Source organism: Salmo salar, chromosome 05, assembly GCF_965601325.2.
Source record: "Salmo salar chromosome 05, fSalSal1, whole genome shotgun sequence".
NCBI lineage: Eukaryota > Metazoa > Chordata > Actinopteri > Salmoniformes > Salmonidae > Salmo > Salmo salar.
Genome location: NC_138295.1, coordinates 33,415,088 through 33,434,833, shown reverse-complemented (window position 1 = coordinate 33,434,833; position 19,746 = coordinate 33,415,088). Strand labels below are relative to the sequence as shown.

At 45.0% G+C, this 19,746-nt stretch overlaps 1 protein-coding gene across 2 annotated transcripts in view; it reads right to left on the bottom strand.

Annotated features, from left to right (window-relative positions):
* Nucleotides 1-591: 591 nt before the first annotated feature.
* The window catches only part of LOC106604681 (neuronal acetylcholine receptor subunit alpha-7), a 71,072-nt gene continuing 51,917 nt past the window's right edge, over nucleotides 592-19,746 (bottom strand). For both annotated transcript variants that reach the window (XM_014199581.3, XM_014199584.3), the window contains 5 exons: nucleotides 12,831-13,078; nucleotides 11,308-11,502; nucleotides 10,043-10,129; nucleotides 3,131-3,240; nucleotides 592-2,591 (listed from right to left, as the gene is read on the bottom strand). In XM_014199581.3, coding sequence (XP_014055056.1) covers nucleotides 1,980-2,591; nucleotides 3,131-3,240; nucleotides 10,043-10,129; nucleotides 11,308-11,502; nucleotides 12,831-13,078 — 1,252 coding nt within the window. In that variant the 3' untranslated portion in view covers nucleotides 592-1,979. The remainder of the gene's footprint in view (nucleotides 2,592-3,130; nucleotides 3,241-10,042; nucleotides 10,130-11,307; nucleotides 11,503-12,830; nucleotides 13,079-19,746) is intronic.

Genomic DNA, 19,746 nt, shown 5'->3' with positions numbered 1-19,746 from the left:
ATTGGAGCAGGTGTTCCGCTAGCGGAACGTCTAGATGTAAGAGGATATACACCCAATCAGCCCATATACACTCAGTCAGCCATATTCACCCAGTCAGCCCATATACACTCAGTCAGCCCATATAAAAACACCCAGTCAGCCCATATACACCCAGTCAGCCCATATACACCAAGTCAGCCCATATACACCAAGTCAGCCCATATACACCAAGTCAGCCCATATACACCAAGTCAGCCCATATACACTCAGTCAGCCCATATACACCCAGTCAGCCCATATACACTCAGTCAGCCCATATACACCCAGTCAGCCCATATTCACCCAGTCAGCCCATATTCACCCAGTCAGCCCATATTCACCCAGTTAGCCCATATACACTCAGTCTGCCCATATACACTCAGTCAGCCCATATCCACCCAGTCTGCCCATATTCACCCAGTTAGCCCATATCCACCCAGTCAGCTCATATCCACCCAGTCAGCTCATATCCACCCAGTCAGCCCATACACACTCAGTCAGCTCATATCCACCCAGTCAGCCCGTCTCCTGTCCCATTCATGTCCATATGAATAGTCCAGGTTGATCTTATCTTAGGCTATTTGGGATATTTATTAGGTAAGAGCAAAAAAAATCACAGGAAGAAGAGGACAGCAGTGTGACAACAACAGCTACAACAGAGGAGGACTCTGACTGTGGGGTGGGAGGAGTATGTTCAGTATACAGTAACAATGATAATTCATAGAAAAACAGATGCACGGACTAACTCTCTGACATGACAGGCAGTTTAGCTCAGTTACTTACAGTATTGACTGTCTGGCCTGAGGGCTTCCATATACCATGGTCTTTATGTCGAATTTAGAAAACCACATGATGTTTCAATCAATATCAACAGGAAGAATATGTTGATCTTTAGTTATAATAACCTCTCTGGGGTTGTTGTGTTCTCCATGTAACCTTTACATTTAGGTTAGATATCATCACAACAGACAGACACAGAGATCCTCCATGTTAATGTAACACCACTATATCCATTGCCCTATATGCAGCACAGATACATTTATGTCATATAAACTGATTACACCTACTAATAATAATAGATGGATAATGGATCAATAACAGATCTACAGTGATTCTCCAATAAATGGTGGGATTACGTGTCCATATTAGCACAGCCCCAGTCTCAGCAGGAGTTGTTTCACTTCTTCAGTATCCACTTGTCCAGTTGCTTGTTTCAATAGCTCTTGTTGTTTCAGGTTGTTGCAGGCTGATTCCTCTTCTAATGTGCAGGCGAGTCTTACATCATGATGTCACTATTCTGTCTATGAATCATTCCAGGTTTTCACAGTGGCACAGTCAACGTCAAGCAGCTACTACCGTGACAACAATGCCAACTGGGACCTAGAGAACACATCACCTCTACACCCGTGACAAAGTTAGATGCTATTTAGCGTCGACAAGCAAAAAGTAAACGGTGTGTACTTACAATATAGTGAAAGTAAAACAGTCAAAAAACAATAAGAAGCTCGTAAAGTCACAGTGAAACATCTCTGTATATAGACAGTTACCTTAACCACACTACATAATGTTGACAACAGTCCAGAACGTCCAAGACAGTTCAAAGTTCTAAAGGTCATGGATTGGAGGTCCAGGAATCCAAAGTTCAAATGGCGAGTTGATATTTTCATGAGATATCTGGATGGCAAGGCAACACACAGGAACAACCTCAGTTAAACTGGATCTATGGAGAGGAAAGGGACTATGGACAACCCTTGCATTGATACATGTACAGCATACATCTATTTACATTAAATCGATTTTTCTCAAATACACTCCAGAGTAATCTGGATAGAACATAAGGTTGGTTTCCCATACACAGAGAAAGCCTAGTCGTGTACTAAAAAGCATGCTAAGTGGTTCTTAGTCCGGGCCTAGGCTTAATCTGTGTCCGGGAAACTGGCATATGGTTGAACATATTGACACTATTTCTTTAAATAGTCCTTGGTGACGGCCTCTAAGAAGTTGGGAGCAGACATGAGAATGGTGAAGGTGCCGACGATGGAGAAGAGAGTGAAGGCCACCAGACACAGTCTGTCCACCACGGCAGCAGCAAACTTCCACTCGCTGCAGATCGCCACTTCCTCATCCTGGTCCCTGAAGCGCTGGGCGATATACGACACCTCCTCCAGGATCTGAAGGACCTCCGGAGGAGGAGTAAAGATCAACCCCCTTCCTCCTCCTCCAGCACCTCCCCCTGGGGGCTCAGCCTCCTCGCAGGGGGTCCCTTGGGGCCGTCCCCCCAACGCCACGCCTGAATCGCTGGAGGGGGGGCAGCGGGGGCTCTCCACGGCATGGTAGCTGAAGTAGAGGCTCATGCTGCCGTTGGGGGTGCCGGTGGGGCATGTGGAGCAGGGGGCCTGGGAGAGGGGTGTGGTGAGGCCCGTCATGGTGCCCATGGGTCCCATCTCGATGGAGCTGGCGCTGGAGTGGTGCTGTGGAGTGTGGCGGTACTTGTAGCCTGTGGGTTTACGCTCCTCGCCTGGCTGTTTCATACGCAGGAACCAAGCACACCAGTTCAACAGCACTACCCTGACCTGGAGAGAGAGAGAGAGAGAGAGAGGGAGAGGGGGTTGAGACTACAACACACATATACACACAATGTGTGATGGTGGAAGACAATAACGTGTTGAGAATGACAATGATGACGACGATGAGGACGACGATGATGACAACAATGATGAGAATAAAGACGACAATGATGACGACGATGATGACAACAATGATGAGGATGAAGATGACAATGATGATGATGATGACAACAACGATGATTACGAAGGTGACAATAATGAGGACGAAGACGACGATGATGACAACAACGATGAGGGTGAAGACGACGATGATGACGACGATGATGAGAACGAATACGACGATGATAACAACAATGATGACGATGATGACAACAACAATGATGACGATGATGACAACAATGATGAGGACGAAGATGACGACAATGATAACAATGATGAGGACGAAAGCGGCGACGACAATGATGACAACGATGAGGACGAAGACGACGATGATAACAACAACGAGAATGATGAGAGATATGATGAAGATTGGGAGCGGGACTCACCCATCTGGGCATCTTGCCGCCCTGAGGGTCGTGGTGATGGAACTGCAGGACCAGAACAGTCACCACCACAGACAGACCTACTATCATCATGGTGCTTGCAAAGTACTGAGCTACAAAACACAAACCACAACCAGATCAAACATTAACACCGTGACATCATACATCACACAGACACTGACCAACAGAAGGGAGAGACGGTGCATCCAAAATGGCTCTGGGCAGGGTCTGTTCAAAAGCAGCAAACTAAAGAAGGAATAGGTTGCCATTTAGGACACAGCCAGAGAGTCTTGTCTTCGTAGTTGTAGTGTGGTTTCAGTTGAATGTGTCTTTGTATATCAGTGGTTAATCAAGCAGCCTGATAATATAACACTTTGGTAAAACACCGACGAGGGTGGGGGCAAACACCGCCGAGGGTGGAGGCAAACACTACCGAGGGTGGAGGCAAACACCGCCGAGCTTAAGAGCTGACTCTTTGAGAGCACATCATGGATGTGTCCTCTCAGGGGAGGGACTGAAGGAAGGAAGGGAAGAAGGGAGGGAGGGAAGGGAAGGGAACTCCACTCCACTCGAGCGTTAACCCCCTCCATCTCTCTGTTAGCAAACAACCGCTAAATGCTTCAGACATGAACAAACGCTAGCAGGAGGCTAGCAGGGCAAAGGGCACATGACCCACTGTGCGATCAGGGGTACAGATTATCCCTAGTCGGTTTATGAGGAGGAGAATGTGAAGGAGTAGGGATTTATATTTTCCAGAAAATCTAGAAAATCTACCAAGTTTCAATACTGGGAATAATTCATATTCATCACGGGAATCCCAGGAAATACCGCAAAAATCAGAAGCCATTCAAAGCTGCACCATATTGCCGGCTTGGCTGTGGCACTATGTAAAGATTTCAGAGCAAATGAAACTGATATTTAGTAATGATAAAGTTACTATCGCCAATGACATTGCTATGAATTGCGAAACAGGTCATTCATAAATGCAGAGCATTATCATGTTCCTCAATTAATTCAGCACATTTCAGCAATAGGCTATCTCAACACAGAGCGCGCTCAGGGCACACGGAGCGCACAATGAGTATAGCATTGTCGAATCATACAAATTTTGTAACGGCAGTCAAACAAAAGTCAAAGGACCAAAGTTGCTAAGCTTTCTAGATAACCTACTTCAACAAATGACAAAATATCTCCTATACTTGGCAAAACCTAGTTGATGATTATACAGATAGCAGATCAGCTCATGAATAACAGAGACATGAAAAGTGGAAAGATACTGAGAACACAAAACATTAGGAACATTAGGAACACTCTTTCCATGACATAGACTGACCAGGTGAATACAGGTGAAAGCTATGACCCCCTATTGATGTCACTTGTTAAATCCACGTCAATCAGTGCAGATGAAGGGAAGGAGACAGATTAAAGAAGGATTTTTAAGCCTTGAGATAATTAAGATATGGATTGTGTGTGTGCCATCTAGAGGGTGAATGGGTACGACAAAAGATTTAAGTGCATTTGAACGGGTAGTAGGTGCCAGGCGCACTGGTTTGTGTCAAGAACTGTAATGCTGCTGGGTTTTCATGCTCACCAGTTTCCAGTGTGTATCAAGAACGGCCCACCACCCAAAGGACACCCAGCGAACTTGACACAACTGTGGGAAGCATTGGAGTCAACATGGGCCAGCATCCCTGTGGAAAGCTTTTGACACCTTGTAGAGACCATGCCCCAACGAACTGAGGCTGTTCTGAGAGCAAAAGGGGAGGGGTGCATCGCAATATTAGGAAGGTGTTCTTAATGTTTTGTATACTCAGTGTAGTTTAAATATCAAGGTATCTTAACTTTTTAGGGTATAGGGGGCAGTATTTTCGATTTCAGATGAAAAGCGTGCCCTGAGTAAACTGCCTAATACTCGGGCCCAGAGTCAAATATTTGCATATTATTAGTAGATTTGGATAGAAAACACTCTGAAGTTTCTAAAACTGTTTGAATGATGTCTGTGAGTATAACAGAACTCATATGGTAGGCAAAAACCTGAGAAAAATCCAACCAGGAAGTGCGGAAATCTGAGAATTGTAGTTCTTCTTTTGAATCCCTATCAAAACTACAGTCTGTGGGGTCACGTTGCACTTCCTACGGCTTCCATTGGCTGTCAACAGCCTTCAGAAAGTTTTCCATCCTTCTCCTGTTACTGGGCAGAGAATAGTAGCTCAGTCAATGAGTGGACTGCCTGAGGACAAAGAGCTTGGTGATGCGCGAGCCCGCCAGTGCGCCCCTCCTTCTTTTTCTTCTTGAATGAATACGCTATTGTCCGGTTGGAATATTATCGACGTTTTATGTTAAAAATACCCTAAGGATTGATTGTAAACAACGTTTGACATGTTTCTACGACCGGTAATGGAACATTTTGACTTTTCGTCTCTGGTACTGCGCTCGCCCGTTATGCCTTTGGATAGTGATCTGAACGCACAAACAAAACGGAGGTATTTGGACATAAATATGGAGTATTTCGAACAAAACAAACATTTCTTGTGGAAGTAGGAGTCCTCGGAGTGCATTCTGACAAACATCTGCAAAGGTAAGACAATATTTATAATACTAATTCAGAGTTTTGTTGATGCCAGAACTTGGTGGGTAGCTGTATAGCTTGCTTCGATGGCTGAGCTATATACTCAGAATATTGAACAATGTGCTTTCTCCGTAAAGTTATTTTAAAATCTGACATAGCGGTTGCGTCAAGGAGTAGTGTATTTATAATTCTTTCAATAACTGTTGTCAATTTTATCAACGTTTATGATGAGTATTTTTGTAAATTGATGTGCACATTCACCGGAGGTTTTGGTGGGAATACATTTTCTGACCATCACGCGCCAATGTAAAATGCTGTTTTTGGATATAAATATGAACTTTATCGAGCAAAACATACATGTATTGTATAACATGAAGTCCTATGAGTGCCATCTGATGAAGATCATCAAAGGTTAGTGAATATTTTAGCTGTACTTTTGGTTTTTGTGATGCATGTCCTTGCTTGGAAAATGGCTGTGTGGATTTTCTTGTGAAGTTTATGTCCTAACATAATCTAATTTTATGCTTTCGCCGTAAAGCCTTTTTGAAATCGGACAATGTGGTTAGATTAACGAGAGTCTTATCTTTAAAATGGTGTAAAATAGTTGATCGTTTGAGAAAATGAAATTATGAGATTTTTGCTGTTTTGTATTGTCACGTCCCACCTTGCCCAGAGAAGTTAAAGGGGGACTAGGGGGTCTATGTAAAGCTGAAGCATTTCAGATTCCGCGATAGAAATGTCAGTGGTGTGAAGTACTTAAGTAAAAATACTTGAAAGCACTACTTAAGTCGTTTTTTGGGGTACCTGTACTTTACTTTACTATTTATATTTTTGAAAACTTTTACTTCACTACATTCCTAAAGAAAATGCTGTACTTTTTCCTCCATACACTTACCCTGACACCCAAAATTACTCGTTACATTTTGAATGCTTAGCAGGACAGGAAAATGGTCTAATTCACACACTTATCAAGAGAACATCCCTGGTCATCCCTACTGCCTCTGATCTAGCAGACTCACTAAACCCATGCTTCGTTTGTAAATTATGTCTGAGTGTTGGAACGTGCCCCTGGCTATCCATAAATAAATTTAAAAAACTAGAAAATGGTGTCGTCTGGTTTGCTTAACATAAGGAATTTGAAATTATTTATACTTTTACTTTTGATACTTAAGTATATTTTAGCAATTACATTTACTTTTGATACTTAAGTATATTTAAAACCAAATACTTTTTGACTTTTACTCAAGCAGGAATTTTACTGGGTGACTTTCACCTTTACTTGAGTCATTTTCTATTAAGGTATCTTTACTTTTACTCAAGTATGACAATTGGGCACTTTTTCCACCACTGAAAAAATGTAAAGGTCATTTGTGATTGAGCCGACATATGCAGCGTCTACCGTGAATGCAGTCTCTGTAAATGCAGTCTCCGTGAATGCAGTCTCCTCATACTGTTTGCTGATCACACATTCTCTACCGAAGCTCTCATAAGGGCACCAAGTACGAGACAGCGCAGAGAAGCCCAGGAAATGTTACAGCGGTATTTTGACATGCATAGGCGAGAGATGTGCTTTGATAATTCAACCTATGGATTACAGAATAGAGTTAGGAATTTTCATGTGAGACAGGAGTCAGGATTTTGGGGATTTCAGTAGGATTGGGACTGGATAGGAAAATAGCCTAGGATTTAGGACAGGAGAAACCTATGTAGTGAACTGTTCATAGACCTATCAAATCTGAAGAGTCACAGTGACAGCTCAAAGAGGCACAGGTTATTTTAGATAAAGGCTTCCATGCGACAACCTGTTTGGATAATGTGCTATTTTATTTTTCGTTAATCTGCTGCTGCGCATGTTGTGTATTTTGTGGAATTGCATTAGTGCCACATTGGAGAACATTAGCGCCACATCCCGGGATCCCGGTTGCCCGTGTTAATCCCTAGGAAGGAGTACTGAAGAAGAGGAGGAAATGGAGAAGACAGAGGAAGAGTATGGTGAAGAGGAGGAGCAGCAGGAAGAGGAGGAAAACACTGAAGTAGAACAAAAATGAAAGATGATAAGTATGAGAAAGAGGAGGTCGAGACAGGAAAAGAGTGGGATTCTAATTAGGAGGAAGAGTTGGATGAAGAAACCAGATAAGAGCCCTGCCAGAGGGTGTAATCCAGCAGAGTGGAGGTGGGAAGTGCAGAGATGCCCCTACATAGTGCTGACTAACACTGCCCTTCACTTATAATTCTACACAGCCCATGCCCATCTGAGCCTGTCAGCATCTTCACACACACACACACACACACACACACACACACACACATACACACACACACACACACACACACACACACACACACACACACACACACACACACACACACACACACACACACACACACACACACACACACACACACAAAGAGATAGAGCGGTATTGATACATAATAAACACAACTAATGGAGCATTTCTCAGTAAAAGACGCGCTCTGTTACACTAACTCAACTGAGACACACACATACACACAGTCTATGGTGCTAGTTCAATAGCGCTAACACAAAAGCACACACACACACATATTTACATAATTAACAAATGTATTACTATTTTTGCAGGATTATACGTAGAAACTGCACATGTGTACAGGTACACACACACACACACACACACACACACACACACACACACACACACACACACACACACACACACACACACACACTCCTCCCAGGCCTCCACTCCATGAAAGTGATGTGATGGGCTGAACTTGTGAGCACTATCATGAGTGTCTCATCACAGCAACGGAATCCTTTGAACTTCTCTCTCTCAGAACGTTACCCACTAAAGGTTACTCATCTCACACCACCCATCCATCTATCAATCCTGCCTTCTATTCTGCTCTTCTTCCTCTCCTCACAGGGAGCCTGGCTTGTCACGACCCACTAATAATGTTGCCAGTATCATCCTCATTGTCAGCCTGTTCCAACACCATCCTGCTCAAACATGACATCAGGGTATTGAGACTGACATTAAAGACATGTACAGTGAATTCAGAAGGTATTCATAGACCTTGACTTTTTCCACAGCCTCATTTTGAAATTGATTAAATTGTTTTTTTCCCCCTGATCAATCTACACACTATACCCAATAATGACAAAGCAAAAATAGTTTTTTGAGAAATATTAGCTAATTTATAAAAATAAAAAAACAAAAAATTGAATTTACATAAGTATTCAGACCCTTTACTCAGTACTTTGTTGAAGCACCTTCGGCAGCGATTACAGCCCCGAGTCTTCTTGGGTATGACGCTACAAGCTTGGCAAACCTGTATTTGGGGAGTTTCTCCCATTATTCTCTGCAGATCCTCTCAAGCTCTTTTAGGTTGGATGGGAAGCGTCTCTGCACAGCTATTTTCAGGTCTAGGAGCAGGTTTTCATCAAGGATCTCTCTGTACTTTGCTCCATTCATCTTTCCCTCGATCCTGACTAGTCTCCCAGTCTATGCTGCTGAAAAACATCCCCCCAGCATGATGCTGTCACCACCATGCTTCACCGAAAGGATGGTGCCAGTTTTCCTCCAGACATGATGCTTGGCATTCAGGCCATCGAGTTCATTCTTGATTTCATCAGGCCAAACAATCTTGTTTCTCATGGTCTGAGAGTCCTTTAGGTACCTTTTGGCAAACTCCAAGTGGCTGTCATGTGCCTTTTACTGTGTAGTGGCTTCCGTCTGGCCACTCCACCATAAAGGCCTGATTGGTGGAGTGCTGCAGAGATGGTTGTCCTTCTGGAAGGTTCTCCCATCTCCACAGAGGAACTCTGGAGCTCCGTCAGAGTGACCATCGGGTTCTTGGTCACCCTGACCTAGGCCCTTCTCCCCCGACTGCTCAGTTTGGCTGGGCGACCAGCTTTAGGAAGAGTCTTGATGTTTCCAAACTTCTTCCATTTAAGAATGATGGAGGCCACTGTGTTCTTGGGGACTAGAGGTCGGCCGATTAATCGGAATGGACGATTAATTAGGGCCGATTTCAAGTTTACATAACAATCGGTAATCGGTATTTTTGGCCACCGATTTGCCGATTTTTAAATTATTTTTATATATATATATATATATATATATATATATATATATATATATATATATATATATATATACACACACACACACACACACACACACACACACACACACACTCTCTCTGGCTTAACATTCACTAACGCACAGCCAATCAAACCAAACCATAAGAGGAAAGAAGATCATGTATAATAAACACGTGCACACACACACACACACACACACACACACACACACACACACACACACACACACACACACACACACACCACACACAGAACCCACCGATGAGAGGCACAGAGTCTGAGGTGGCAGGCATGATCTCAGCAACCAGTAGCATGAAGACTGTTAGAGAGAGCAGGACTGTGATACCTGGAGAGAGAGAGAAAGTCATCTGAAATAATTATTGGAATACGTTACGCTAGTGATCAGTTATAACCTCTTGGCTAAACCAATTTGTTACACTGATGGTTTCTCTGACATGTTTGAGGCAAGTTACCAATTGGAAGCGATTACAGTTAACTGCTCCCCCTTTGATATCTATTACCGTAATTTCCGGACTATAAGCCGCAACTTTTTTCCCAGGCTTTGAACCTCGCGGCTTAAACAATGACGCGGCTAATATATGGATTTTTCCCGCTTTCCATTTTTTTTCTCTCCAAAAAACACATTCTGTGACGTGCTCAGTTTTTTGGCGGCATGAAGCTTTCATTAGACCAATGAAATTGCCGAACGGTTTAAGGTCAAACATCTTTTTTGTTTACTGTTTAGATTAAATCGAGCGCTCTCAAACTTCCCATCATTCTGATTACGGTAGTCATTTTGTCACCCTCATCATGGCAAAGACACGGAGAAATGCATATGATGCAGCTTTCAAGTTGAAGGCGATTGATCTGGCTGTTGGAAAAGGAAATAGAGCTGCTGCACGGGAGCTTGGTCTTAATGAGTCGATGATAAGACGTTGGAAACAGCAGCGTGAGGAATTGACTCATGACAAAAAGACAACTAAAGCTTACTGCTAATTTTTTATTTTTTTTACAAGCCGTGTTTCGTTAAAGCCTATTTATTTTTGTTACAAGCCGTGTTTCGTTAAAGCCTATTTATTTTTGTTACAAGCCGTGTTTCGTTAAAGCCTATTTATTTTTGTTACAAGCCGTGTTTCGTTAAAGCCTATTTATTTTTGTTACAAGCCGTGTTTCGTTAAAGCCTGTGTAAAGTTAATTTGTTTCAATGTACCGGTAGGCACCTGCGGCTTATAGACATCTGCGGCTTATTTATGTTCAAAATAATAATTTAAAAAAAATTCAGTGGGTGCGATTTATATTCAGGTGCGCTCAATAGCCCGGAAATTACGGTAATCAAGCCTAATATCCCTGAGAGAATTTCAGGAAGTAGAGGATTCCAGAATGTGTTCAGACAGCAGGAAGATAACCCATCATCCCAAGACATCCATCAATCAACCCAAATAATACACCTGGCAGCAGTTTGGTATGGATAGAATTCCATAACAGACGGAATTCCAAGACGGCTTCCCAGCGTTCCTTCCTTACCCAGGGAGATCTTCTCTCCAGAGTCGGCGGGCAGCAGGAAGACCAGCAGGGCCAGGCCAGAGATGAGGACACAGGGGATGAGAAGGTTGAGACCGTAGTAGAGGGTTCGTCTTCGCATGGTGACCGTGAAGGTTACGTCAGGGTAGGGCTCCTTACAGCAGTCATAGTACAGCTCATTACGCTTGGCCGGGACTCCTAGGAGACACACACACACACACTATGAAACACTGTTAGGGGTAATTCCAAATCAATGCATTTACATTGATTCAACAATGACCTGTTCACATGTTCTTTGACATACATACACACACACACACACACACACACACACACACACACACACACACACACACACACACACACACACACACACACACACACACACACACACACACACACACACACACACACACACACGAGTAGGAACCACACACGAGTAGGAACCACACACTCCAAAAGACGGTCTTACACACGCCAGAGATCTACACACTCTCAAACACTTGTTCCTCTCACTGTGCAGAGTTGATCAAGTAATATGCCCCCTCTGGCAGTGTGGAGTGAACATGAAATGTAGTCTGACACCCCCCATACCCAGACACCCCCCTCAGGGACCGTCCAATGGCCCAGGTGGGTCACTGGGTCATAACTGGCTGGGGTGACACCCCCACCCCCTCTCCCACAACACCATTCCCACCCACCTCTGTAGAGATAGACACATGCTGATACAGAGACAGAGGGACAAGCAGATAGATTAAAAGAGACAGAGTAGAGAAAGAGACGGAGACACAGAGAGACAGAGAGACACAGAGATAGAGAAACACAAACACAAGCACAAAGCAAAATGCAGTGCTATCTGGCCCTAAATCGACAGTACACCGTGGCTAACTATTTGACCATTGTTACTGATCAAAACCTTAGAAAAACCCTGACAAAGTACAGGCTCAGTGAGTACAGCCTTGCTGTTGAGAAGGGTAGACACAGGAAAACCTGGCTCACTGTAGAGGAAAGGCTGTGCAACCACTGCACAACAGCAGAACCTGAGACAGAGCTGGATTTCCTGACAAAATGTAAAAAATATAAAACAATTAGAGAGTGTCATTTCCCCAAATGTGAAACCCTTATTCAAGGTTTCAAAGACCTCTCTGATGAGAATAGGCTACCCGTCCTGTGGGGAGGACGCAGAGAGCTGTGGGTTGGCAGCACACTACATTGCTGCCTGCCATAAGTTGAGGGACAGTGTCTGACAGACCAATCAACCTGCACATGTTCTCTACTGTATGCTTATTATTATTGTTCAATGTATGGTTATTTTGACCCTTGGTTATTGTTGTTACTGTTGTCCCGTTGACAATTTTGATTCTTATTATTTTAATATTGTAAATATCCAAAGTAAGCTTTGGCAATATGTACATTGTTACGTCATGCCAATAAAGCAAATTGAATTGAGACAGAGAGAGAGAGAGAGAGAGAGAGAGAGAGAGAGAGAGAGAGAGAGAGAAGGAGGGAGATTAACCAAATCGTACCCACGAGGTCCCACTCCCCGTTGGGTATGTAGGTAGACGTGTCCACATCCAGCATCTGGAGGTCCAGCAGCCAGCCGTTGTGGGTCCAAGAGCCAAACTTCAGGTCACACTTCTGGACGTCGAAGGGGAACCAGCGCACGTCGATATAGCAGGTACTCTTCAGGATGCCCGGGGGGATGTACTGGCAGTAACCTGATGCATTCACCAGCACGTTAGTGTGGAAGGTAGCATCAAACCTTTCATCAGCACTAAAGGGAGAGGGAGGTAGAGAAAGGTAGAGGTAGAGAGAGAGAGAGAAAGAAAGAAAGAAAGAAAGAAAGATAAACATCTTTAACAACCTATAAGACTTCTCAATACATCCATGTCAATATGTAGACAGACAAATGTATTTATCTGATCCTATTTAGTTCGATGTCAATAATAGGATGGAATTTGGTTATATGTCAATCTTAGTGGACGTACTGCTAAACTTTACTGACTGTAAAAAGCCAGACGAGCGCAGATACATTGCAGAAGTGATGCATTAATTATACACATCAGAGAATACAAGGATATATATTGTGTTTAAAGGAGAAACAAAACGCAAGAGAGAGAGAGAGAGAGATAAAGAGAGAGAGAGAGAGAGAATCTGAAGTCAAATGTCTACTGTTTGCTGATGATCTGGTGCTTCTGTCGCCAACCAAGGCGGGCCTACAGCAGCACCTATATCTTCTGCACAGACCTGGGCCCTGACAGTAAATCTCAGGAAGACCAAAATAATGGCGTTCCCAAAAAGGTCCAGTCGCCAGGACCACAAATACAAATTCCATCCAGACACCGTTGCCCTAGAGCACACAAAAAACTATACATACCCTGGCCTAAACATCAGCACCACAGGTAACTTCCACAAAGCTGTGAACGATCGGCGAGACAAGGCAAGAAGGGCCTTCTATGCCATCAAAAGGAACATCAAATTCAACATACCAATTAGGATCTGGCTAAAAATACTTGAATCAGTTATAGAACCCATTGCCCTTTACGGTTGGGTGAGGTCTGGGTCCGCTCACCAACCAAACATTCACAAAATGGGACAAACACCAAATTGAGACTCTGCAAAAATATCCCCTGTGTACAACATAAAACACCAAATAATGCATGCAGAGCAGAATTAGGCTGATACCCGGTAATTATCAAAATCCAGAAAAGAGCAGCTAAATTCTACAACCACCTAAAAGGAAGTGATTCCCATACCTTCCATAACAAAGCCATCACCTACAGAGAGATCCCTAAGCAAGCTGGTCCTGGGGCTCTGTTCACAAACACAAACAGACCCCACAGAGCCCCAGGACAGCAACACAATTAGACCCAACCAAATCATGAGAAAACAAAAAGATAATTACTTGACACATAGGAAAGAATTCACAAAACAACAGAGCAAACTAGAATGCTATTAGGCCCTAAACAGAGAGTACACAGGGGCAGAATACCTGACCACTGTGACTGACCCAAACTTAAGAAAAGCTATGACTATGTAGTCTCAGTGAGCATAGCCTTGCTATTAAGAAAGGCCGCCATAGGCAGAACTGGCTCTCAAGAGAAGACAGGCTAAGTGCACACTGCCCACAAAATGAGGTAGAAACTGAGTGGCACTTCTTAACCTCCTGCCAAATGTATGACCATTTTAGAGACACATATTTCCCTCAGATTACACAGACCCACAAAGAATTTGAAAACAAACCCAAGTTTGATAAACTCCCATATCTACTGGGTGAAATACAACAGTGTTCAATCACAGTAGCAATATTTGTGACGTGTTGCCACAAGAAAAGGGAAACCAGTGAAGAACAAACACCATTGTAAATACAACCCATATTTATGTTTATTTATTTTCGCTTTTGTACTATAACCATTTGCACATCGTTACAACACTGTATATAGACCTAATATGACATTTGAAATGTCTTTATTCTTTTGGAACTTCTGTAAGTGTAATGTTTACTGTTAATTTTGATTGTTTATTATCTACTTCACTTGCTTTGGCAATGTTAACATATGTTTCCCATGCCAATAAAGCCCCTTGAACTGAATTGAATTGAGAGCGAGAGAGAGAGAGAGAGAGAGAGAGAGAGAGAGAGAGAGAGAGAGAGAGAGAGAGAGAGAGAGAGAGAGAGAGAGAGAGAGAGAGAGAGAGAGAGAGAGAGAGAGAGAGAGAGAGAGAGAGAGAGAGAGAGAGAGAGAGAGAGAGAGAGAGCAAATGAGTCATTTTACCTGTTTATAGATTGCATGATAAAAGACAAGCCGCTCTAGAGCAACGGGTGGTGTGGGGCCGTGTGAGTGTGTGTTTGTGTGTTTTGTATATCAGATACTGTTTTCTACTGTGTGCGGGTGTGTGCGTGCACCACTCTGCTGCCTCAGCTCAACCTGTCACAGTATTGTTCAGTGAAGCGCTATGCATGGCTAGCTGTGGACCGACCAACCAGCACAGGGCCAGACAGGTGATGCCCAGGTGAGCTGATAATGTCATGAGATGTTAAACATGCAGCGACAGACAGGGAATAAACAAACCACTGTCGTCCTTCATAACTCAGCTGCTTGCCTGCTGTGCCTGCAAACGTCTGTTACACTGGGGTGCAAACACACATTTCTATGGTAAAACAAATACATACACTTTGAGGTCAACTAAAGCCTGAGTTAAAGAGTTAAAAACAGTCAGACAACCTGTCCTGTGTTAACACACACAACCACACACACACAACCACACAAACACACACTCCGTCAGATCATGAGATGAAACCTGACCAGCGTATGCGGGAGGTCCACAGAAACCCTCTCAGTATAATTCTCATTGGTGACGTTCCTCTGCCAATGTTCACACACACACACACACACACACACACACACACACACACACACACACACACACACACACACACACACACACACACACACACACACACACACACACACACACACACAGGAGATGTCTGAAGATGTCATCAGACAGAGAGAGAGTTAACATTGGAGTGACTGCCGATGGGTTTGTGCACTGTGAGTCGTGAACGGTGAGCCCTAACAATCTCCCTACCTCCCTACCTCCCTCTCTTTAGCACCAAGAGAACACACTGGATGATGATAGATATAGAGATTCAACCAGAGAGGAGAGGGATATGTTCCGGTTTGATGAGGCATTGTGACACAATGGAGATAATAAGGACATGATATGATCTACTTGGTCTAGTGGGTCTAGAGGGTCTACTTGGTCTAGAGGGTCTACTGGGTCTAGTGGGTCTAAAGGGTCTAGAGGGTCTAGTGGGTCTAGAGGGTCTACTGGATCTAGTGGGTCTTGTGGGTCTAGAGGGTCTTGTGGGTCTAGTGGGTCTACTTGGTCTACTTGGTCTAGTGGGTCTACTTGGTCTAGTGGGTCTACTGGGTCTAGTGGGTCTACTGGGTCTAGTGGGTCTAGAGGGTCTACTGGGTCTAGTGGGTCTACTTGGTCTAGTGGGTCTACTTGGTCTAGTGGGTCTAGTGGGTCTAGAGGGTCTACTGGGTCTAGTGGGTCTAGAGGGTCTACTGGGTCTAGTGGGTCTACTTGGTCTAGTGGGTCTAGAGGGTCTAGTGGGTCTAGTGGGTCTAGAGGGTCTACTGGGTCTAGTAGGTCTAGTGGGTCTAGAAGGTCTACTGGGTCTAGTGGGTCTAGTGGGTCTACTGGATCTAGAGGGTCTAGTGGGTCTAGTGGGTCTACTGGGTCTAGTGGGTCTAGTGGGTCTACTGGGTCTAGTGGATCTACTGGGTCTAGTAGGTCTAGTGGGTCTAGTGGGTCTAGAATGTCTACTGGGTCTAGTGGGTCTACTGGATCTAGAGGGTCTACTGGGTCTAGTGGGTCTACTGGGTCTAGTGGGTCTAGAGGGTCTACTGGGTCTAGAGGGTCTAGTGGGTCTACTGGATCAACTGGGTCTAGAGCGACTACTGGGTCTAGTGGGACTACTGGGTCAACTGGGACTTGTGGGTCTACTTGGTCTAGTGGGTCTACTGGGTCTAGTGGGTCTAGAGGGTCTAGTGGATCAACTGGGTCTAGAGCGACTACTGGGTCTAGTGAGACTACTGGGTCTACTGGGTCTAGAGGGTCTACTGGGTCTAGAGGGTCTACTGGGACTAGACTCTAGAGGGTCTACTGGGTCTAGACTCTAGAGGGTCTACTGGGTATCGTGGGTCTACTGGGTCTAGAGGTTCTACTGGGACTAGAGGGTCTACTGGGTCTAGAGGGTGTACTGGGTCTAGAGGGTCTACTGGGACTATACTCTAGAGAGTCTACTGGGTCTACTGGGTCTAGAGGGTCTACTGGGTCTAGACGCTAGAGGGTCTACTGGGTCTAGTGGGTCTACTGGGTCTAGAGGGTCTACTGGGTCTAGAGGGTCTACTGGGACTAGAGGGTCTACTGGGACTAGACTCTAGAGGGTCTACTGGGTCTAGAGGGTCTACTGGGTCTAGAGGGTCTACTGGGTCTAGAGCAACTACTGGGTCTACTGGGTCTACTGGGTCTTGTGGGTCTACTTGGTCTAATGGGTCTACTGGGTCTAGAGGGTCTACTGGGTCTAGAGGGTCTACTGGGTCTAGAGCAACTACTGGGTCTACTGGGTCTACTGGGTCTTGTGGGTCTACTTGGTCTAATGGGTCTACTGGGTCTAGAGGGTCTACTGGGTCTACTGGGTCTAGAGGGTCTAGTGGATCATCTGGGTCTAGAGCGACTACTCGGTCTAGTGGGACTACTGGGTCTACTGGCTATAGAGGGTCTACTGGGTCTACTGGGTCTAGTGGGTCTACTGGGTCTAGAGGGTCTACTGGGACTAGAGGGTCTACTGGGTCGACTGGGTCTAGAGGGTCTACTGGGTCTAGACTCTAGAGGGTCTGCTGGGTCTAGAGGGTCTGCTGGGTCTAGAGGGTCTACTGGGTCTAGAAGGTCTACTGGGACTAGACTCTAGAGGGTCTACTGGGTCTAGAGGGTCTACTGGGTCTAGAGGGTCTACTGGGACTAGAGGGTCTACTGGGTCTAGACTCTAGAGGGTCTACTGGGTCTAGAGGGTCTACTGGGACTAGAGGGTCTACTGGGTCTAGACTCTAGAGGGTCTACTGGGTCTACTGGGTCTAGAGGGTCTACTGGGTCTAGAGGGTCTACTGGGTCTAGACTCTAGAGGGTCTACTGGGTCTAGAGGGTCTACTGGGTCTAGAGGGTCTACTGGGTCTAGACTCTAGAGGGTCTACTGGGTCTACTGGGTCTAGACTCTAGAGGGTCTACTGGGTCTAGAGGGTCTGTGGGTTGCAGGCTACCTTTCATGACTCAACTCACATTGCATATGCTTGAACTGAAAAGGACGATGAGGCTAGTGGTGATGCGGGGGGCTAGGGTTATGGGGATGGTTCTAGGGCTTAGTTCCGACTGGGACTGGGGTTGAAGTTATAGTTGGAGCGATTGGGTGAAGAATCTTAACTCTGTGAATGATCCAGGATCAGATATAATATTCACGCATGCAAACACATAACCACAATGTAACTACCACAGGTAGCACCAAGCAGCACAGTTCCAGAAACGAAACACACACACACACACAAACAGACTGCGGGTCCTATCGGGCAGACCATGCCTTCCCCTTTTATCAGTGGTCCATCCCCAACAGTGGAAACCCATTAAGGCACCTGACAGTTCTATTCAGACCCCTATCAACGACCACTTATACCACCGACAACCTCGAGACACCCCAAGCGATAACGTAGCCACGCCTGGGAACACAATCCCCCGGCTTACACACATTCAGCGAGGTGACAAAAGACTGGCCCGAGCCTTAGACAGGATTTGCTGATTTATCTATTTTCTCCATCTCTTCTTCCTGTTCGACTCAGTGGGTCGAATGATCTACCTTTTCAGAGTTTAGTCGTCATTTATTTCTACTTGGTGTGGGTGTGCGATCTGTGCTGGTCGGGCAGGATGAGATGTGAGCACGCGCCTGTGTCTGTGTGTGTGTGCGTGCCTGTACGTGTGTGTGTGTGCAATGTGCACATGTGCGTGCAGGATGAGTGTATCTGTGTTGGCGGGGCAATGGGAGATGTATGCATGGGCAGGGCTTTATTCAGAGCTCTGCGTTATTGTATCAGCTAGTGCGTAGCCAGAGGGTGCATATACATACTCTCATACACACACACACGTACATGCAATCTGAACACAGAGACACATGCAGAGCACACACCGAGCTCAGAACAGGGTGCATCACAAAGCAGAGGAAACGAAAGACAAACGACAGAGAACACACGCACAATTCACATGAGTCCATTTTCACAACAATAAAAGCACAGACACATGACAGGAAAGGTGATAGGTGATATCCCTGGGAGAGGGGACAGAGAGAGGGGGCAGAGTTCAAATCACACGCACATGGTGGAAAGAGTAAAGTCTTAAACATGTGGGGACAGTGAAAGGGGGCAAACACAAAAATGAGATGAAGCAGATCAACTGGGTACCCAAACAGGGAGTGAGAAAGAGAGACGAGAGAGAGAGAGATGAGAGAGAGACGAGAGAGAGAGACGAGAGAGAGAGAGACGAGAGCGATGAGAGAGACGAGAGAAATATACGAGAGAGACGAGAGAGAGACGATAGAGACGAGAGAGAGAGATGAGACGAGAGAGAGAGATGAGACGAGAGAGAGAGAAATGAGAGAGAGACCAGAGAGAGAGACGAGAGATGAGAGAAAGATACAGGAGAGTGAGACGAGAGACAGAGCGATAGAACCCAATAAAAGACACAGAGAGAAAGCAAGAGAGAAGTAAAATATATGAAGGAAACATCCAACCAGGGCAGAAGAGACAGTCCGTCTAGTCTACCCTGAGAGGAAGAGAGAAGAAGAGAATGTTCCCTGTGGGGGGGAGGGTCCAGGGTTCTAGCATATCA